The 22779-nt window shown below is 44.4% G+C and overlaps 1 protein-coding gene across 4 annotated transcripts in view; it reads right to left on the reverse strand.

Moving 5' to 3' along the window:
* Nucleotides 1–538: 538 nt before the first annotated feature.
* MTCL2 (microtubule crosslinking factor 2) overlaps nt 539–22779 on the reverse strand; it is an 81504-nt gene continuing 59263 nt past the window's right edge. For 2 of the 4 annotated variants that reach the window (XM_083746445.1, XM_083746444.1), the window contains exons 9-15: nt 22158–22265; nt 19667–19837; nt 10241–10492; nt 8814–8885; nt 7531–7601; nt 4396–5851; nt 539–3391 (exon numbers count right to left, since the gene is read on the reverse strand). In XM_083746445.1, coding sequence (XP_083602571.1) covers nt 3242–3391; nt 4396–5851; nt 7531–7601; nt 8814–8885; nt 10241–10492; nt 19667–19837; nt 22158–22265 — 2280 coding nt within the window. In that variant the 3' untranslated portion in view covers nt 539–3241. The remainder of the gene's footprint in view (nt 3392–4395; nt 5852–7530; nt 7602–8813; nt 8886–10240; nt 10493–19666; nt 19838–22157; nt 22266–22779) is intronic. The other 2 variants (XM_083746446.1, XM_083746447.1) reach the window with 2 other exon arrangements.

The raw sequence follows: 22779 nt of genomic DNA on the forward strand, positions 1-22779 counted from the left end.
TGCAGGAGGATCAGGTGCCCATCACTTGACGAGAAAGCAAGCAGTAGTTTTCTGTAGAGTAATAGGCACTCAAGACATGATTCCCAGAGGAATCATTCATTCCTCAAATACCATTTTATGAATGACTTCTTGGTCTCTTTCAGCTAATGTTTTTGTAAAGAAACAATAGAGCTTACAATTGAAGAAGATTCAGTGGAAGGACCAAGGCAGATTGACTACGATGTGTTAATGATAAGTGAGCTGCAAATATTTGAGACCAATCAATCAGAAAGAGTCCTCATTGGGAATGGGGAGAGACTGCAACAGCAAAACCTCTCAGTTCTAGCTCATATGAGGGCCACTCTAGGCCTTAAAGCAAGGATGTGCATGAAAGTATATGAGAAATGGGATGAGTGGTCTTAGTTAATTCTGAGGAGCAGAGGATAAGGGGCTCAGCTGGATCTCCAGGTGCCAGGGTGAAGTCACCCTGTTCTGCCCAGACCTTTGCCCCTCTCCATGCCTTGGAGAAGCAGAATAATAGTAGGCAAAAATAAGCAAATATAGTCAGCAGAATTTATTCACTGCAAAATTCAGCCTAGCTTGGTGCAGAATTTAGAAGGAAAAAAAATTAGCACAAAGTACACCAAGCCATTATGGTCTCTTTAGTTGTAAACATGTCAAAAGTTTACAAAAAATAAAATAAACAATATTTTTCCTCTTTTGCAAGTTATTTTAAATAATATGATGTCACAGACATTTACATTGCTGCATTACTAATTAGCTACATAATGAATTGAACTTCTGAATTTTATCACACATATGACAAAAACCTAAAACTCAAATTAAAAATACAAATTAAAAATTATGACTTGCAAGGTATCAATTGAAAGTCAGCCAAAATGCATGCAGGTTTCAGAAGATTTGTTTTTTAAAAAAATGTTGCCTGCTTGCAAAGATTTGTGGGTTTCATGTTCATTTCAGCTTTCCAAGCCTCTTTTTTAATCTCACCGATAAAGGTGGCTGTGATAATCTTCTCTGCAGACTATAAGGATGACCTGCTGTTTTATAATAATAACAACAAAAAACTGACCCACTGAGCTTCTGATATGGATCAGTCAGGTTCTACTGCACCTCTAAAGAATATTCCTCCCAAATCCTCTCTGAAGGCTGATGTATATTTTTAAACAAAAACTAAAAGCCACATAGTACACAGCCCTTCCATGTGATTATACCACTTCACGAGTGGGTGACGTGGCTTGTTTAAACAATTGCTCACATCATGTGTCCTGTCTGTGGAAAGCAGACATGTCAGAGGTAGAGTGTGTTCTAGCTGATTATTCTGCCTGACATTCAAGTTTTCTACCGGCAGGGAGATTTGAGTTGCTTTTTCTCTTTTACATGGACAACCACTCTAACTTCTGATCCCCCAGCTGCATTCACAAGTGGTACTGTTCCTGAAGAGCCAGCTCTCTCTGGAAGGGTACTTCCAAGGAAGCCAGGGCTTGCTCTCGCATATTGTCCTACCTTTCAGATCACATCCCTGCAGAAGTGTGACCTGCAAAGAGTTGCAATACACAGAAATCTGTGCTACTGAACCTGGAGGTGGGGAGCAGCAAAACCTGCCTGCTCCCCAAATCCCTCAGCAAAGCAGAAGAGTCAATGAAAAGAGAGATCCTTTGCTGGAGCCCTGAAAGTTGTTTGTATGAGCAGATAATGCACTACACTGGATGCTGGAGGATCCCCATTAATACCTTTTCTCTAGAACAGGGTTGACTCACAGGAACTAGCAACCATCAAAATATTTAGTAGAGCACTGGCAGCAACCATTGGAGAGTGTGACATAGGAGAAGCTCTGCCCTGAGATATGCAGCAGGCACACAACCCCCTGCCTCCCGTGAAACTTGGAATGTTCTGCAGCACTGAAAAGATGGTACCTCTTCTCCCCATTCACTGTCTCATCTGTATTTTCATTCTATGGGCTCTGTTAAACTATTATTACAGAGGCAAGTTGATCACAAAGGGTTTTGAGATTTCCAGTTGAAAAACATGCAACAGCAAATGACAGAAGCAACTCTCCTTAGGAATAGCTACAGTTACCCATTGTATGGGGTACGGAGAAATGGAAACAGACTGGAATTGTAGACATGGAGGACTCAGCATACTCTTTCTGTGAACTCCTGGTGCTCAACTGCACCGCAGCAGCCAAGCACAGAGGCTGATACAAAGCAACAATTGTTCTGAGCCATGGAGATGGCATCAGAGGCCTGAAGAAGAAAAAGTCCAGGTCTACTGATGCATTTCAGTAATCATGGGAAGTTTTATGCACATGGACAGGAAGGCAACACAGACCATGCTTGCACGGCTGTTTCCCACAGGTCAGGTGCTCTTGTTTTATCAAGAGTGTCAGCACTCTGAATAGACCATACTGTGCACCACGGTGCAGGCTGGGTGCATGGCCCAGTGCTGGTATTGTATGCTGGGCACACCTGGGGTAAACTATCCATGCAAATTTGGTTGCAGAGCAAATCCAGGGCTTTTCCAATCTACTTGTACACAACGGCCCGGAGCACTTATGCTATGGTGGCATTTCCTGGTGGCAATTTTGCTAGCACCCTCCCCCCGCCCTCTTTCTCTGTACACCATATTGAATGCCTCGTTCTGGGGAAATCCTATAGTACAGCTGTTCTGAGAGGAGTTCTTAAGGCTTTGAAACCAGCTGTCTAGTGTTTCCTGAAGGACTGCTGTTTTCCTTCCCCACCCCTAGACCAAGGCAGGGAGGGCCAAGCAGCTTTGTTGATACTGCACTCCCTAATCCCTCACTGTGATGCCTTTTTCACAAAGAAGAGAGATGCATCTCCTCAAACTGGCGACACACACACTCTCTCTCTCTCTCACACACACACCCGATGCCATGGAAACAGCACAGGCTGCTTCACGAGACTCTGGCAACGTCCAGCTCTTGTAGGTCATGTTCCCACTGAGAGGGGGGAGGGACAGAAAGGTTTCCAGTGACCGAGAAACCACACCTCTAGCAAGACTCTCCCACTCTGTCCCCTGCCCACGTAGCACAGCCTCTGTGCTGCCGGTATCCCTGTTGAGCTAAGGTGAGACAGGAGATGCATGGTGTCACCCTGGGTATCTAAGAGCAGAGCCCCTCATCTGCAGCTGGCTCAGAAGTAGCTAGTCCCAGAGGTGCTGGAGGGACTGGCAGTTCCAGGGCATAGGTTGCTCTTCCATCAGCACGGCAGCAAGCACAGCCCTCTCACTCACTCAGAGGCCCTGCTTTCTCTTCTACCCGGCTGCCATCAGAAGGGTGCAGCTTGCACCTGGAAGGGGAGTGGCGGACAGCTGAGCGCGACGGCCGAGCAAAACAGGAAGTCAGCGACTGGGAGCTGCAATCACAGGCCACGTCCTGCAAAGAGAGACAGAAGGAAAGGGTAGCGTGTGAAAAAGGATGGGCAACCTGAGATCTGTCGCAGCGTGACGGTTAAAGGACCTTGTTCAAATCTTGCCCCAGCAAGAAACTCCCTACATGGCCTTGTTAAGGTATACCATTATGCTCTGACCCACCCCCTGCAACAAATCTGCAATATGGAGATGATAACGCAGTAGGACTTCACAGGGATGATATGAAGATAATGTATTTGAAGCACGACGAATAGCTGAAATGCATCATTGAAAGCCTAGCAACAGGTGAAGTGCTGTTTTTAACTAAATAGTTTTGGACCAGGTTATCGCCTTCTCCCACACGTACCTGCTTAGAGTTCCCCCTCAGAATGACATGAGGCAGGTAATTACCAGGGAGAGGGTCTTTTTGGTAGTGGCACCCTAGTTATGGAACAGAGAGGTTTGCCACTGGTGCCACTGGGATTTTTCTAGAGCAAGACATTTCTGATTACCTGTGCCTTGTGTAAGCTGGGCTGACACAGCCCAACCCTCTGGAACATGGCACACACAGGAAGAGGAGAGAGCAGGGAAGTTCCACTTGCCAAACCTGACCCCTTGTCTCTTTAAGCACTTAGTGGCAGCCAAAGCAATATACGATGGTGGTTGTTGACATCCTTGCTTCTGGCCCTTGAAGTTTGCAGTGGATAGGAGATAATGCTATGCTACATTTCAGCTCACAGAAGGGCTGTAGGCAGGGGCAGGTTAGCGGTGGGGAACCTTTTGGTTGGAACAACTGATGTAAATTATATTTTTGTACAGCAGGCTAGTTTCTAAACATATACACACCATCCTCTATCCAGGCAGCCAAAAGGGGTTATCGGAGTTCAGATACATTTTAACCAGGCAGAAACACTTGGGGTGTGAAGAAGGGTCAGCAAGGGGTATATTCTGGTTCTGAGAGCCAGGTAGAGAGATTTGGTCCCCAGGCCTGAAGTCTCCCACCCCTGTTTTAAAGCAAATAAGCACTACCTCATTGGCAATAATAGCAGAGATGATGTCTGGCTCCTTTAAGGCTCTGTCCTTGCCACCTTGGCCTGGGATGGACAGCTTTGGTTCCTCGCTGCAGCTCTGCTTCAAGGGCTTTTTGTCAAGGACCTTGGGGGTGTTTTCAGACAGCTGGAGCACAACTGAGGAGGAATGCTCCGGTTTCTTGCTGCTGCTGCTGCTGTCTCCTCCTACCAGGTCTTTCTTCTCTGGAGCCAAAGTGGGGCTCTGAGTTCTGCCACACACATTCCGGAAAAACTCCTGCACTATCCCATACTTAGGAGTTTCTGGCTTGGCTTTGCTTTCCTGACATCCTGGCTTCCAGATGGACTCTGTGCTCCCAGAATGCTCCACAACATTGAACAAGCTGGACAGGCCATCATTAATGTTGCTGAGAACTGGGCTGTCTCTGGTGGTGGTGGAACGAGCCCAGGCTGAGCCATTCTGCTTCGTCTGATGAAGGTTCCACAGGCTTCGGTCCTTGGAGTTGTCCAGCTTAGAAGATGATCTCCTTTGGAGTTTCGGAGAGCCGTACTTGGGGGAGCAACAGGGCCGTTCGATCCTGGAGTGGACTTTGTCCAGAGAGGTCGAGATCTGCTTGCTGCGAACGGATATAAGGGAGGAGCTTCGTGGGGACCAGCTCTTGCTGCTGTGTATGCTGCCCCTGGGCATGTCTGTCTGCAGACCGATGCTGACAGACTGGGTAGTCTGGGTACCAACACTGGCCAATCCCACTGTCTGGCTGGAAGTGCTCTTAACCTTTCTCTCCAGGGAGCTGGAGCGGATAGCTTGCCGGACACAGTTGGTGATCTCCTTCATGTCATCGCTCATGTTGCCGGAGATCTCAAGGTCATGCAGGGAAGGTGGAAATCTGGGCACAGGGGCCACAGCTTTCTCGCTAACAGTACTGCTGTCAAGCAGCTCTCGGTGCTGCTTGGAGAAATTGCACAGCCACCGGCTGTACATGTTTTCAGAGCTGTCCGATTCTTCCTTAGGCTTGGCCATGGTGAACAGGAAGCCAGGCTCAACCATTATCTTCCCGTCTCTCTTGTGGACTAGGGGCGATTCCAACCTACGTACCACCGGTGGGCTATAATATATGCGGATCCCAGTCTTGTCGGGAGCAGTGTAGCTTCTCTGCACATGTTTCTGGGCCTGATCCTGCACAGAGAAGCTGCTTGTCTGGGTGAAGTTGCATGACGAGACATCCAGCTTCTCTGTGGTCAGGCTCTCTGGCGTGGGTTGCTCACTATTCAGATAGGCACAGTTATTGGGGGCAAACCCTGCAGGGTCCTTCAAAGTGTCAGGCAACACCTGTGTAGCTGGAGAGCCCTTTTTGCTGCGGACGTTGTCTGTGATGACGGGACTGGTTTTGCCAGGAAGATAAGGAGAACAATCAAGCAAACTTTCAAATTCAGACATTGAGGAGACTGACTTGGTCCTGGATAGAAAAGAGAAGGGAGCAAGCACATTTATTAGGGAAGGTGTCTTATTTCTACCTCCAGGCTCTGTCCTTCCTAAGTAGAAGCTTTTTCCTGGTCGGGCTATATCTACTTTCCTGCTTCATGGTTCCTACACAGATGATGGCCAATTCTCCTATTATTTTCCAAGTCATCTCTTAAGATGACCAAGAAAGCAAGAAAAATAGGATGGAAGGCATGCCTTCAATAATGTCAAAATGGACAGAAGATAGATGGATGCTTGCAGACCTGCCTTTCAAATTTTGCGTTCCAAACTTCCAATTGGACATTCTGAGATTACAAAGGCTAATGTCTTCTGCCATTCCCCACTATCTCCATTATCCCCTAAGCTATGAGTAGGGTAAATAATGTTGGGAAATGACCCCCAGATCCATAATTGATGCATGTGCGGAAAAGGCTGTGCATTGCTAAAACAGAAGTGAGAGTAACTGGTGAGTTCATTGCATTCACATTAATGCTACCTAATCCAGTTTCATACACACACACACACACACACTTACATGGAGTGTGATTCTTTGCACAGAGGTTTAGTCCTAGGCTCTTACTGCCTCGGAGTGTCGTGACTCCACACAGAGAGAGCACTTCTCTTGCAGTAGAATTGCTGTGAAGCTCAACAGAAGGTCCCACTTCCCACTCCAGTATTGTCCAATACAGTGTGAAAAGGGAAACAATTCACTTTGCACTAAGAATCTCCTAAAAGAATCTATGGGGTACTCTTCTGCTAAGGCTCACTAGGAATTTTTGCCTGGTAGGAAAGGAGGACCTTTTTCTGCCTCCCCACTTCCAGCCACTCTCTGAAGACTAGAGAAGGGACTCTCATAAGAATATCAGGGGGGCGGGCAGGGGAAGTACAGTATGGCTTTGGTGTTGTTGTTTTTTGCAGTCTTCAAATGAGGCCTAGACCATGCGAAAAATGAACATAAGGTTTTAGTTGCAGTTCATTCATTTTCAGCTTTGTATTCTTGTTATAAAAAAGCACACCTAGACACTCCATTGTGGTGCCTATAACCTATGTTTAAGGTGCCATTTAGCTCCTAGCTTTCATATCTCAGTTTTTAACACTGCTGACTGGGGCTGATGGACATTGGGAGCCTAACAACATCTGGGTGGCCACAAAATCCCTACCCCTGTCCTAAATAATCACTTACAGGGAACACGAGGAAGACAGGTGGGGGGAAATAATAGCATACAGTTATTAAAAGGCAATACCATTATCAAGGTAACATGTTTTGTGTTTTCAACAAGGGAGTAGAATAAAAGCATGATAAGAAATATGAGCATGCACACCATCTAGTTCTGTCCCTGAAAGATGCAAAGAGGGTCAAATAGTTCCATGGTAATATGCATTTTGTGTATTTACACTTGCTGAAGGCAGAGGTATGGAAGATGGTAAATTATACAGATAGGCTCGCATGCAAACAACCAAGCAGTCTATATTTTCTGCCCCAATGTGGCATCAGGTATTGCCGGCTACCAATTTTGCACAGAGAAGGAAAACATGTTACCGCACCCCATGGCCTCAAAGTGCTTTTCTCATCAATCGTTAAGCTTGAGTATGGCTAGAGGAGTCGGCTAACTGTTTTCCAGATGGTGAAGAGTTGAAGGAAGAAGCAAAACTTAGAAGCTGCACACATCTCACCTTTTTAAGTTGCTTCCTTTCATGTCTGTTTCGGAAACAGTTTCTTTGTCGGTGATTTTCTCATTGAGAGTCTGAAAGGAACATTAGAGAGGCCTTTTATCATCAGTAGCAGGCCTAGAGAAGCTTAGCTAAAGGGGGCAGAGGGGTCAGCTTCCCAGAGGAATGTAAGGCTTCACTTTGCACTTAAGCAGCAAAAAAGAGTTCTGTGGGGATTTCCCCTAAATTTCAGAATTCAGTGCGATGTCAAGAGCTCAGTCAAAATGCTCATTGCTCTAGGTCATGGGTAGACAAACTAAGGCCCAGGGGCCGGATCCAGCCCAATCACCTTCTAAATCCAGCCCGCGGACGGTCTGGGAATTAGTGTGTTTTTACATGAGTAGAATGTGTCCTTTTATTTAAAATGCATCTCTGGGTTATTTATGGGGCATAGGAATTCGTTCATTTTTATTTATTTTTCAAAATATAGTCTGGCCCCCCACAAGGTCTGAGGGACAGTGGACTGGCCCCCTGCTGAACAAGTTTGCTGACCCCTGCTCTAGGTGTTACAGTTTTCATAGACATGCACTTCAAATTTAGCTGAAATCTGAAGTGCTATTAAGAGATAAAAAATAGCAATCATGACCAAGGCTCGGATATTTTAATGCATGCAGGTAAATTCAACAGATGCAGCATTCCTCAGCACAAAGGTATAGAGATGGAGATAGCTGACCCTGTTGAATTTCTGTCTGTCACACAGCCCCTCTCAGGAAACACATTCCTAATATTCTCACCATAAGTAATAAGAGACATGTAACCTATTTAGTGAATGCCTTGCTGAACCAGGAGGAGGTATAGCTAACCCTGTGTCCAAAGAAGAAGAAGAGAAGGAGTTTGGATTTGATATCCTGCTTTATCACTACCCGAAGGAGTCTCAAAGCGGCTAACATTCTCCTTTCCCTTCCTCCCCCACAACAAACACTCTGTGAGGTAAGTGGGGCTGAGAGACTTCAGAGAAGTGTGACTGGCCCAAGGTCACCCAGCAGCTGCATGTGGAGGAGCGGGGAAGTGAACCCAGTTCACCAGATTACGAGTCTACCGCTCTTAACCACTACACCACACAGCCAACCATAGGCATCTGGAATGCTCACAAGTATCAAATGTGATCATTCCCTTATAATTTGTCCCCAGCATAATTCTACAGCTTCCATTCACCTTTCTGGGGCAAGGTTTTAGTTCACACCCAACACATGTCATCTCTGCCTGAATTTTACAGGTTAGGACAAAGCCATTCCTGTCCAGCTTACCTCTTTCCAGCTACTGCCATGCTTCTCCATTTCAGAGTTTTTCAAAGCCCAGAGGTCAGCTCCCTTCTGCAACTGAAAGACAAAGCAATTCTAGTGCTGGGCCTGCACATGAGCCAATTTGTCCTCTATGTAGCATGGCAGTGGACAATAACCGTTTTTTTGTTCAGTTTCTAATGAGTGCACTGCAAAGTTCAGCCCCTGCAGGGACATCCCACTGGCATCACAGTACTCGGGGGATATTGGGTGTTCCTTGCAGCACCCACATATTTCTGGCAGAGACACTGTTTCAAAAAATCAATCACTAATAGAGAAACTGGAGCTTGGGGGCAGATGTGTTGCTTAGGATCCATTTTGATAGAGGGTCAGGCTGGGGATGAGTCAATGAAACATTAACTGCTGGCAAAGGAATGTGTTCAGTGTGCCACTGGGGGACAGACGGATCTATTCCACTGTTGCAGATCATGCAGAATCTACAGGGGAGATGATAGAGGTCTTAGTTTTATTTAGGTGCCTCATTTGTAGCCTACTGATGTCCAAGACACACATGCATCTACAGTAACATAGCTGGTTCACAATTCATGAACCTTGATTTCTCTGCATGGTTTGGGATGGGATATGTGGTGGTGGAGGGAAGGCGGGGCTTTTGTGTCTTTAACAGCTGTGAGGCAGGCAGAAATGCAACAGGTCAAGCCTCTTCTAGTCTGGAAATTATGGGGAAAGCTTAATATGTACTCTTAATATATACTCTGGCTGCCAGTCAGCTTATTAATTGTGTGTGGATCCAGTTTTATCTTTGGACCCTGTACCCCATCTGCAAAAGAGGAGATAAAATTGCATATAATGCCAAGTGCAGTCAGATTATATACAAATTTATCTTCTTATATAAGGTTGTATCAAATGTTAGTCCTACTCAGCATCACCCAGTAGAATTTTGTTGGAACCTGGAACCAGAAAATCATGTTGGCAGCTCTGCACATGAGGGGGTTACCCTGCTAGCGTGTGTGCTGCATGCAAAGACATGCATGTATTCATGGGAACAAGGAAGCCTAGGGGATAGGCATTTGTTGGCCAGCATCATTATTCTGATTCATATTATTATTATGCTTTTATCCTGCCCTTCCTCCATGATGCTCAGAAAGCATACAGAGCCGTCCTTCTCTCAAACACCTTGAGAAATAGGCTAGTGATGGTGATTGGCTTGGAAGTCACCCAGGGAGTTCCATGGCTGGGCAGGAATTTAAATCCAGGACTGGACTCGACCACAACACTCTGCATCTATACCCACACTTATGCTCATGCAGGGAAATCCATTGCTGCCAGCCTATATTGATTCTGCTAAGAGAATGCACATTATATTCACACTTGCTGAAATTCTCGCCGAGACTTTGGAGGGCGAGTTGCACCCACACAATGTATTCCGTTCTCACCTGATTTATTTTGTTCTGCAACTCCTTCACTTGCTGCTCTGCCTGCTGCCGTTCATCCTTGAATCGGTCCAGGAGCTCCAGCTTCTCCTGGTCCCAGTTCTTCTCGCTGATCTGCAGCTGCTTGGTCAAATCCATGACGGCGCTGTACGACTCAGCCAGGAGGTGCTGGTGCTCCTCCCTCTCCCTCTTCAGAGCTGTCTTCCAGTCAGAGAGCGCTCGCTCTGTCAAGCCTTTCCCAGGCTTGGATTCCAGCTGTGTGGGACAAAGGAAGTGGCTGTGTCAAGGAACCCAATTAAATCAAAAGCCGCAGCTTTCTTGCCTTTGTCTAAGATTGGTTATGGGAGACTGTTTGGCTTGCTGTGCTGGAAAGGTGGACAGGTTCAATGGAATATATTCATGGCAGAATTACTGGTTAGGAATTGGAGCACTTCATATCCTTTCTCCAAAGCAGCCAATATTTAACACTGTCAAAACAAGGTATGTCAAAGTAACTAAAAACTTGGTTATGTTCCCCCTTTTTTTTTCCATTTGGCAAAAATCAGACTTGGGCCACATTCACACCACACATATAAAGCACTACGATGCCACTTTAAACAGTCATGGCTTCCCACAAACAATTCTGGGAATTGTAGTTTGTTAGAGGTGCTGGGAGTTGTTAGGGGACCCCTATTCCCCTCACAGAGCTACAGTTCTCAGTGTGCATAAGCAAGCAATCCCTCTTCACAGGGAACTCTGGGAACTGTATCTTTATTTTAAGGAAGTGTGGTGGGGAAGAAACAGGCAGTGGAGGAAAGGAGATCAGGGCAGCAGGCAACCAGGGTGCTGGCAATCCACGGCTACGTTTGACAGCTCTGTGCAGCCAGAATCAGGAGACTGGCCAGCCCCATGATCTCCAGCTTCATCTTTGACAGCCTCCTGGACTGCACAGCTAGCTATCAATTGCAGCCAGAGTCTATGAAGCTGGCCAACCCCATGATCTCCATTTGCAGTGACTGCACAAGTGAAGTGCAAGTCCCAATCTGACTCTGGGTAAGCCTGAAGGGGCACTGTGCTTGCCTTTAATTCGGATTGTTCTCATTCAAGCAGTGGTTCTTGCATTTCTGAGCACCGCTGCTTTAAATAATTACCTATTTCTAGCAGGATAAAATACTAATAAGCATAAGTCCGTAACCCAATGAGAGAGCTATAAAGGTCAGCTTTTTAGATGTTGCACATCATTAGTCTGCTTGCAGGAGTATGAACTGGGCTTCAGCCCTTTTTATGCAAGGAGTTACTTTAAGGAGAAAAATACTCAGTTTTCTCAGGGATCAGCACATAGCTGATGCAGCAACCAGCTGTCTGGAAACAGGGAGATAATGGACAAAGTTCCATAACATGAAGGAATGACTCCCATAACAAATGGAGATCAAGGCCGGAGAACTGTTGGAGGAATAGTTTGTTCCCATAACATACTAACCATAAACTGCCACAAGCAGAAAGCAAATTATGATATTCCCCTTTCAAATATGATAGATTAATTGCTATTGCTGATGCAGAAGAAATAGAGGATAGTGTATGACAAGCTTAAAAAAATGTTTAAGTATAACTTTACAAAAAATGCAGAAGCTTTTCTACTAGGGATAACGGGCACAGGTATAGCAAGAGAAGATCAGAAAATATTCCTCTATGCCACAGGAGCGGCAAGGATCCTAACTGCTAAAAACTGGAAAAAAGAAACTGTGCCAACAATAAAGGAATGGCAAGACAAACTGTTAGAGTATATTGAACTGGTCAGATTAACAGGCAATTAGAGATCACACTAGACAAGAGTTTCAAAAAGCATGAGAAAAATGCAGAGAGTACTTCACAAAACAGTGCCCTAAAATACATACCTGGACTTGTTTCGATTAATGTCTGCAGGAGACTTTGTGGATATTTAAGTTATAATTAGAAAAATCTTAATAATTATTCATAAAGGAAACAGTTTATAAGAAGTAAATAAGGAGGCCAGATATAGGATAAAGGAAGTCTTTTATTTGTTTGTCCGTATTGTTGTATGTTATGCTCACTGTATGTTATGTTAATGTTTAATGAGCGTGGATTTGTGTATTGGGGGGTGGGGGTTTGTGGTATGTTGTAATTAAAATTCCAATAAAAATGAACCTAACCAGAGAAGAAATAGAGGATAGTGTTAAATCCTATTAGAGCTTCTAATTTGCTTGATGTTTTGGGAGACACTGCAAAGGCCGATAATACTTCCAGGACTCTAGATGTCTCTGGAAATACCTACGGTCTCTGGAGGATTCACCAGCTACAGTGCTAAATCCTACTGAAAACCTCCATGAATTAGCTCCCTCATTTATCTGTATGTAACAGTGACCATGAGGATGACTACCACACTCCTTCAATTCCACTTAAAACATTGTGCAAAAGAGACTGCTGCTTCTGAAGTGTGGTGTGTTAATAATGGCAGTAAAACATTTCTATAGTGGTAGACATCTCCATAGGTAATATGCTTTTCAAAGGTGGAAAAAAGGAGGAAGAAACATGAAATCTGAAATTTGTTATGGAACAGAATAGCTCACAGCAATCGTAGAATCTTTAGATGAAACATGCTACTCAAACATACTGATATCAATTAGGACATGGCTAGTACAAGGGCGTTTCATTTGTGGATCTAAATATATATTCAATAAAAGCCACGCTGCCCAGCAAACTGCAAAAGCCACGCTGCCCAGCAAACTGCAATTTCTGCTGCCCAGCAAACTGCAATTTCTGAAAGGGGAAACGTGAACTATAGCAAGGAAGAGCCAGCATCAAGGGACTTCCAAAGCAGAGACAAATGCGTTGAGAATGATTGGCTCAACAGTGCAATCAATTCCCTTCTGAGCAGGCCAGGCCACCAAATCATGATGCTCAGCAAGTGAGCTTTTGTAATCAGCTTACAAACAGAATACTGGTGTTGTGGTCACCCAGGAGTCAGAGACTCTCCAACAGTCTTTCCTTGTATATGATGGACAGAAGGTGAGTCGGCAGCCTCTGCCAAAACTGCTTTTGGGTGTCCAGTAACAAGCTAATGGCATGCTGATGCCAAGGAAGTTGGTTACATAACTGCTATCTGGGAGATTAGCATTAAGGGCAATGAGAATCCTTGGGGTTAACACTTTGCATACTACCCATTGTGCCAGCTGTGTGAGATCAGAGGCAAGCACAACGTTACTAGGTGTGGAAGTTAAATGCATGTCTCAACAAAATAAAGGCCACAGCACTGCACTTCTAGAGAACAGCAAGCTCATTCTAGGAGCCCCCTTTCTCAGGCCCGCAGGCACTTGACAGCTCAGACAGCTGAATAGGAAATGATTATTCTAATCAGATAATAATTGGACATGTTTGCTGCATTTATGCATAGCAGCAGTTCAGTGCAGATGCCATTCTGGGTGAGTAAACAGATAATGGGCATCTGGGGGAATCCATGGAAGATCTAATAATGGCATCTCCAGAGCAAAGTACCAGCAAGTGGGTTATTACTTGAGACTTCATTATTATAACCCTAATGTGTCTTCATGCAGCTGCTGAAATGAGGCTGTAATAAAAAGAAAGTAGCATCAATTTACAAGGGCTCAACCACGAGCTGCCACCTCATTGTATAAGTAAGTGGAGAGATTATGACAATGAAGGACTAATGCGTCAGCAGCTCTATTCCTTATCCCCACCCCCACCCACCACTTGCCTATTCAACGGCAGAACAAGGGTGCAGAGGAGCCACACTAGGAACAAGAAATGCTCCTGGATTTGCAGAATGACCGTACGCAGTAATATCTTGGTTACAGCACTACTTTTATCTTCTAATGCTATGCTGGAAAACCTTTGGCTCTCCTGGTGTTGTGCCTAGACAATGGAAAGGAATGGTAGTAGCTGACATCCAACATCTGGAGGGCCATACATTCCCCATCTCTGTTCTAAGGACTCACCCAGGCAGCAGTTTCTACATTTCTTGGGCACTTTTTCTGCCCTAGAATAATACCATGCTTAGCATAGGGAGTCAGCTGTGCACACTGTACAACCTGAGCTGAGCTCCTATTGAAAGCGCATCCTGTCCAATGCCAGTGCAAGACGAAGTGTTCCACATAGCTCTGTTGCAGAGGGATAGCATTCCCAAGGCTCTGCATCAGTTCCATTTGGACATGCCCTAGAAAACTATTCTAGTAGGTGCAGTATCTGTTTTATCACAACATTTATCAATTGTCTGGGCACACTGAATTTGTTTCTGGTAACTTCTCCTTATTTGCCAACTTATAGTCCATTAACAAACTTTGCTATCTGGGTGAAAAGCCAAATACATGAGTAGAGGGCTCAGGCGGTGCAGTCTAAACACTTTTATGTGCTTGCAAAAATTACCTCCCCCAACTCCCTGCCCAAATTCCTCAAACTATTCAATGTGTAGCATGTGATTTGCTAGCAACCTAAAAAGCAGGAATCTCCCAGAAGCAGAAGCTGACATGTGTTCACTACATATAAGGCTACCTGGGGAAGAAGTGGGTCAGATTTGTTAGGCTGGGGAAAAACTGGAGCCCGCTGCCTGCTCTCCTCCAATACAATAAGCGTCTATGTCTGTTTTCTTCTCTGAGGAAGTTGTGGCAGGTCTCTACTTGTATTTGTTCGTCTAATACTTCAAATAGATAAGCTGTGCATTATCTCTGATCTGTGTGAACAGTTATTCATGCAAACCATCAACTCGTGAGTAATTTTTTGTGGTTGCATTTTTTGTCAGTGTACATTTTTAATGCTGTGCTTTAGATTGTTGTAAGCCAACCTTAGGGTGAATAATTAGTAATACTAGTACCCCAGAAGGTTCCCAATCAGAGACTGATCAAGACCTTCAATTAGTCAGCCATGCTGGTGAGAAGGAAATCCCAGCTCATGGCAGCTCCTCCTTCTATGTCATGATGAGAGAGTAAGGTTCTTTGGTATTAGTGCACAAATAAGAATGGATTCAGCCTCAGTTTAACAACTGCATCTCATTCCATGTTGGGGGGAGCATGGAATGAGTTTGGCAATGAAAATATACAAATCTATAATTTGAATAGGAGTGTGCGTGTGTGATATTTTGGCAAGGCCTGCCCATCAAGGCCTATAGAATCGACTCTTGTTTGGATTGTTCACTGCTGTTCCATGAGCCTTACACTTCCTTAGTAATGTAACTCAAATGTGCTTCCTAGGCTTTGTTGGAAGGGGTGAATCACACTTATAGTAATATCTCCTGCTCAGGAGCATGTTCCACTTCTCTCAGTGCTGCAAACCACAAGTTTCTCAGTTCAGCTTGACCAGAGCAATCAGTATTGATCCCTACAACCCTGAACAAGGACAAAATTTCTATCAATTGCCTCTGAACAAACCTATTTCCCCAAAGACCCTGGGTAAGGTACACATAATGCTGCGTATCTTTCCTTTCATCTCAGTCAAAGCAGGGAGGGAGGGGAATCAATAAAATGCATGAATAAAGCCAGCTTCAATTGCTGCCATTAAGATTCTGGTGATGTTAGTAATAGAAGCTAAAATAGAAACAGCTTAAGAGCTGCACCCAAATTCTTCATGTGGTGCTGATCACTTGGCTGGCTATAAGATGAGTATTTATAGACAAGAGCGATTGATGCTGGAAGGCAAGGTGGGGCCAAGCATGTGCCTTCCTTAAGAGGAAAGCCCACAAAGCAGATATTTCTAGACAATGGAATGGCCCTTTGCCCACCTAAGAAGACAGATCATCAATAATAAGCCGAGTCATCACCAGGAATCTTGTGAGATCAATTATCTTGATGCAAGCTTTGAGTATATTCCAAAAGGCAACTAAAAGTGGAACTGGTTGGTTTGAAGACAAGGAATACACCCAGCATGCCTATCCTTTTAACTCAGTGGTTCCACCACTTTCTTCCCCATGAACCATTTGAAAAATGCTGAGTCTTGGCAGACCACTTAATGATTATTCTGCCTTCTATAGCAATTGTGATGCACAGTGCTAAATGCTATATATTTAATTGTATTTTTGTTGCTTCTTTTTATATATTGAATTCAAATTGTAATGCAATAAAATGCAATACTGTATAAGAAATGAAAGAAGTGCTGAATATACAATTAAAAATCCGTATGAATTATCATTTATTTATTTATTCAATTTATATCTCCTCCTTCCTCCCAAAGGAGCCTGGCCAACAATATTTAATGCAATGGATGTGTTGTCTCTTGTCTTCAACCACAAATCCATAGACCTAAGTGAAACTCACAGACCACTGGTGGTTTACAGGCCACAGTTCAGACTGCAGCCTCTAGAATCAGTTTCAAGACTGGCAGTGTGTTTTGTAGATTATGCCCCCCCCCCCCCATCTTGAAGCAGAGAATGTGTCATTCTTCTAGCATTTCAAAGTAAGCAGCACACTAAGATAACCATATAGCACCATTATACTGAAGTGTTAAAGGGAGGAAGATAAAGTGTCTTCTGTTGGAGCATTTCCTTTCCACATTTTATGTTAACCTGAACGATCCACTTAATCTGTGTTCACAGAAAGCAGAGTATCCTATCATTTTGACTTCACACTTCACTTCTCACCTGATTATTTTGCATCAGCAGTATTCTTAAATTTGGGCTGCTTTTATCCTCCAGTTCCCTTGGAATCCACAGTAAGACAGAGGAGCTGTTTGAAGGAAGAGTCACTAGAAAACCAGCTATGAAGAGGATTCACACTTGCTCCAGCTGACTAAGAGCAACAAAACAGGAAGTGGGGAGGGTTTAGGGGGAGGGACAAAGGCTCACTGGAACTCCCAGGTCCATCCAGGCAGGACACATGAGTTGCTTTTTTCCTTAAGATTGGGCCTAGCTCAGACGTGTCAGATCTTGTTCAGAAATTAAGCATTTGAACATTCTTTTCAATAGAATTTTGGAACTCTCTCTTTAAAAACAATAGTGCAGGATAGCAACATAAGGACAAAAGCAAACAGGGGCTTTGGAAAAAGGAACCAGAGGATCACATCCAATGGTTGCATTTATGCTTTGCTGGAGGACTTTAGGAGATTACCAAGCCCCAAACTCAACAACAGGTTGTTATTTTTTTTAAAAAAAATCAAGGTTTTGTTTCCCCCTTTGCAGAAAGATTCATGGGATTTCTCTCACATTCTACTAGAAAGGTACCAGATTTAAAGCAGGAGAGAACAGAATGGCACTGTTCTTATGAGGACAGAGTCCTTGCCAGTGCTGTTCTGCATCTATGGGTAAAAAACCGGAAGTGTTATATGCACAGCAAGATGTGAATTTGTGCTTGGGTTGAGTTATTTCTGGGTGACAGAAGTGGAAGGGGAGATGACTCAACCCTTCTCCAAGACTGATGATGTTACTGTTGATTTTAGCCACAAAACCAGCCAGGAGGCAGACACATTCTTCTCACTTCCGTCCTTCCAAGCTCCCCCAAGCTCAACACACATGTTATTTAGAAAGCTACTGAATAAGCAACTCAAAGCATTAATGCTGGGCATGCACCTACATGATTGTGAATACACTTGAGACAGAAGATGTGCTCTGTGATGTCAGGGTGACAGATCTCCAGACGTTAACTCCAGACATCAACTCCAAGGCACATTAAAGTAAAAGGTTCTTCGATGTGGAGAGGTAGCTGTCATACTATCAAAATATTGATGGGTTGGTGTTTTCCTATCCCAGAGGGGAAATCTTATCCAGCTTACGGACACGGAGTTCAGGAACAACCAGAACACAAGAAAGCAGAAACAGAGCAGCGAAAGTGCAGAAGAGAAGGAGAGAGTCTCCTGCCTCCTCCCTTCATTCTTACTGACAGACCACTGGACCTCTGGTAGCAAAGAGGGGGCGTGAGAAATAAGGGCCCTAGAGCAATGCCCTTGTACACTTTTCTTCTGAAGAATAATTCTTATAACAACTAGAGTGGACAGCTGGCAATGCCACATGCTCCCAGAGTAATTATATGACCCTTAACCTGCCTAACAGATCAGGGTTTAAAAGACAAACACACTGGGGATAGTGGCATTACTAGAGCCCAACTCACATAAGCCAAAGCTGCTATACTGTATATGTTGTTGCCAAACTGCCCCAAGGGTGCAATTATGTGCTGAATGCAATGTGCGACCCAGCGCATACCTGGATACAAATGCAACTTCCAGTATCTGTTGTCATGACAACTTGAAAAAGTGCCACCAAGATCATGAAAAATAGCAGTGCAGTGCTGTTCATGCGCTACATCTGCCGTGCGGTTATAGGAATGTGCACACATGAGGACAACACAGGTTACACTCTATGGACAACCCCTAGGCTGTATGGAACAGACCACTGTGTTAACAGGAGGGAGGGAAGAGGACAAAGGATGCCCAGATGCTGCCACGCTGCTTGTGAGCAGACAGACTCTTCTTAGTTGATGCGGAGGCAGCCTAGGAAAGCCACAGGATCTGCTAAGGAAACCCTCCTCATGAGTCAGCTGTATGTGTAAAGGCATAATGCCAAAGGCAAGGTTTGCAGCTGCTTCTTTGTACATATCTGAAGGCTCCCTCGTGCATCAACCAAGAAATGAGAACACATGGAAGGAAAGCCCGTGGGCTGGCTTACAGATTCCTCTGAAGGGAGCTCTTGGTCAGAAGCACTGTCACTCAGCCATTTCTGCAGCAGGCTCCCACACAGCTACAGTCAGGAAGCTTGAGTTTTATTACCTCTTTGCAAGAACACACTCTAGGGCAGAGTGCCAGATTATGTTAATCCTGGTTGGCAAAAAGGCGTTTCTTGCATAATATACTAGATATAGCAGAAAGAAAAAATATATAAATACAAAAGCAGCAGAACACCCTGATCCATTTCTGGACCCATCTCATGTACGTACCACCTAGATACAACACTGTCCTCCCAGTGGTTCCATTGGGATAACAATGGAGTATGAAAATGGTTCATAATTGGGTCTCAGAAACAATGGATCTTTTTTGTTAGCCAAGCCCAATTCCAAATCACAAGCTGTGGGATCCATTCCCACTTTATCAAAACATGCACTGAGTTTGGGTATTCCACTTCACCATAAAGTATCCCTTATTTCACTCCCGATGGCCCCAAAATCATCAGAAATGACTGAATATCTCAATACAGTGACAGACCTCTCATGCAACAGGCTGATCCAAACATAATGCCAAATGATGGCATTATGTGCTTCCTCATCCATTTATGAACCCCTGATGGCCCCCATCACTCTTGGTCAGACATGCCATTGTTTCCTGTTACATACGAATCAGCAAACTATGGTTTCCACTTGCCCACCCCTTGCCAAACCTAAATGAAGCTCATGATTTGAAGCATGCAAGGTAACACAGAGAATGTGAGCTGCTGCCTGTTTGGAGTAAAGATAAAATTTATGCAGTTTGAGAGAGTAAAAATGTGGTGCTTGGATATCTGACCTGTGCAATGAGACACTTGAGCTCAGTTCTCTCCATTTCCCAGGTCGCCTTAGCCTTGGCAAACTGTTGCTGCAGCTCGTTCATGCCTCTTCTCTCTTCGCGCAACTCTGTGCACAGCTCCTTCAAGGTCACCTTCATGTCTGATAGGGTCTTGATATACTCATTGGCCTGCTAGAAATACAAAAAATGCATAATAAAGTACCAGGTTCTAGACAACGGCCATCACTTTACAGAATCCTTATGCAGTCAAAAAGAGAGGGGGTTTGGAACCTTTTATCACCTTTGGTGGACCTGCCCGAAGATTAAAGCCTTTTGGGAAATGATTTATAATGAAATTAAGAAGGTACTTAAATGTACTTTTCATAAGAAATCGGAGGCATTTCTCTTGGGCATGGTCGGCCAATTGGTGTCAAAGAAGGATAGGACATTTTTTATGTATGCTACCACAGTGGCAAGGATCCTATTAGCAAAGTATTGGAAGACACAAGAACTACCCACACTGGAAGAATGGCAGACAAAGGTGATCGACTATATGGGACTAGCGGAGATGACTGGCAGAATCCGTGACCAAGAAAAAGAGACGGTGGAAGAAGACTGGACGAAATTTAAAGTATATTTGAGAAATTGTTGTAAAATTGATGAATGCTGAAATGTCAAGGGAAAGGAAAATATAGAATTACAGCTGTAATTAAGTGTTAGAAGAAACTTAAAGAGAAAGTAAGTAATTAATTAATTGGTGTGAAGAGTTGCTGAAAATTTTTTAAAACAGAGATGCAGAAAAGGGGAGGTAAGGGGAAGTCCGAGAAGCAAGGTTATGAAAATATGTGTTCTTGAAATTATACATGTTTGTATGTTTTTTGATTTGTTTATGTGTGTGTATTGTTTTGTCCTCTTTTGTGTTGGAAAAAGTAATAAAAATTATTATAAAAAAAGAGAGAGAGGGGGTTTGAAGGAGAAGCATGCACTCTAAAGGCAAGGAGAATAATAGAATTGCAGAGCTGGAAGGAACACCAAGGGTCATCTAGTCTAACCCCCTGCAAGACAGCCCATGTGTGTTCATGTGTAATAGTTAGGGTGCTGGACTAAGACTGGAGAGACCCAAGTTCAAATCCACACTCAACATTCTGAAGGGCCAATCGCAATCTCTCTGCCCAACCTGTTTGGCAGGATTGCTATAAAAAAAGCAGTGGGAGAGGGCCTGCTTCTTGGGGGAAGGGTCAGATATAAATGATAGTGAAGTGAAAGTAATAAATGCAATAAGGAAGCTCATTAACTGATTTAAAAAAACAACAACAAAAACTATGCCACTTCTCTCAGAGTTGGGAGTTCATAGGAAAAGTAGTTTAGGGTGAGCAAAAGCAGACATCTGTGCCCTGCCCAGCCTCAAAGTACTTCTCTGTGGTTTGTGGGGATTGGTTAAAAAGCAGGAGAAATAAGCAGCCCAGGTTAAACTGAGCTGAGTAACAAAGTAGTTACTGAATCAGCAGCCAGAAAAATGCTGGTGAAGAACATCTTCCCTGGATCTAATGAATATCTAAGACTTTTTGCACATATGGGCATTGGCAGAAAATTTTCCGGGGGGCGGGGGGCAAAAGTAAATACTCCAAACAAACAAAACAGAGTGAACATCAGAGAACAGTTCTAGCATTTATGGTGGCTGAAGAGTGTGGCACGGTCTGGATAGACACGCCTTCTGAGCAACTTGTGCTCCAGCTTTACCCCTCTGTTGGTTCTCAGTGGATACCACTGCTGTCCATCTAAGGGTTCTTTAATTAATTAATTGCACTGCTGCTACAATCAGCTTCACAGAATGAGCCCCTCTTCGCCAGGGAGTGCACCACTTGTTGCCCTCATCCCTCCTCCTCTGGGGTGGAGAGAATGTGAGGTACAAGAGAGGGGAAATTATCCTGGAAGGTAAAAAAAAAAAAAAAGTTGCACAAACTGCCTCCCCTTCTTTGGTGCTCCATGCAAAACCAAAGGATTACTTAGGGTCTAAGTCTCAGGAACAGACACAGGAAGCTGCCTTCTATGCAGGCCTTTGGGGAGCATCCAATAAAGTCGCTGTGCGAGCAGAATGATTTGCACAACAGAACTTCCCCTCCTTCTATTCTCCCCAAGCACCACCTCCCAGATCTGCACAGGTCTGCACCTCCAAATCTGGGTGGGGTGCAAAAGGTACTTGGGAAGAGCAGAGGGATAGGAACTTCTGTTACACAGACAGAAGATGTTCCACCAGCACAACTTGGTTGGACTCAGCCCATACTATTTGTCCTCCTATCCCAGAACTGTCTTCTGTGACTGGCAGAATTCCAGGGTCTCGGGAAATGAGAGGTCTTGCTACCACTTGCTACCTGATCCTTTTAATGGGAGATGCCACGGATCTTCAGCTGCCACGGAGTTACAGGCCTAAGTGCTCTTTGTGGGGAACTTTCTTCACTGCATACCAAGCACGAAGAAAATTCCCCCAGCTGGGCACCTCATCACATCTCACCGAGTCCTGAGACCAGGTATCTCTGATACACATCTTGTTGTCTGCTTGCTGCTGGGGGTTCAGCTCCTCCTCTTCAATTAGCAGGTACAGTTCTTTCATGCTGTTCACCTGGAAAGCACAGGGCAGGGAAAGTAGTGAGTGGAAGGCTTCAGTGGCTGCATCCTAGTGCTTTGTGCATAGAAAAGGACCCAACAGTAGTAGCCTGACCTACTGGATCCTTTAAACAGAGGTAACAGGTTTAGGATGATTAACAATGAGATAAAGGATACAGACTGTAATAAGATAGGAATGTGCACCCTTGAGAGATGCTTCTGTGTCACATCATCACAGTGACTTTCAACAGCATTCTCCTCTTTGTGTTTCTGTCTCAGGTACCTTTCTGCACATTTGTGCCTAGCAGAACCGTCTGTTGGATTCCATGCTAGCCTAGTTTGCCAAGAGGTTGTTGTTCCCAAGTCTTCAATCACTAAGTTTATGAAAAGATGCCTTGCGAGTCACTTCTCTTAGAGCAATTTAATCTGTGACACCAAAAAGTGCATTTATGTCTCTCTTGTGATTCTCCGTATCACTTATAAATGTAGTTCATGCAGCAGAGGAGAAACTGAACAAACAGAGAGACAAT

Source organism: Podarcis gaigeae (assembly GCF_964106915.1).
Source record: "Podarcis gaigeae genome assembly, chromosome: 6".
NCBI classification, from domain to species: domain Eukaryota; kingdom Metazoa; phylum Chordata; class Lepidosauria; order Squamata; family Lacertidae; genus Podarcis; species Podarcis gaigeae.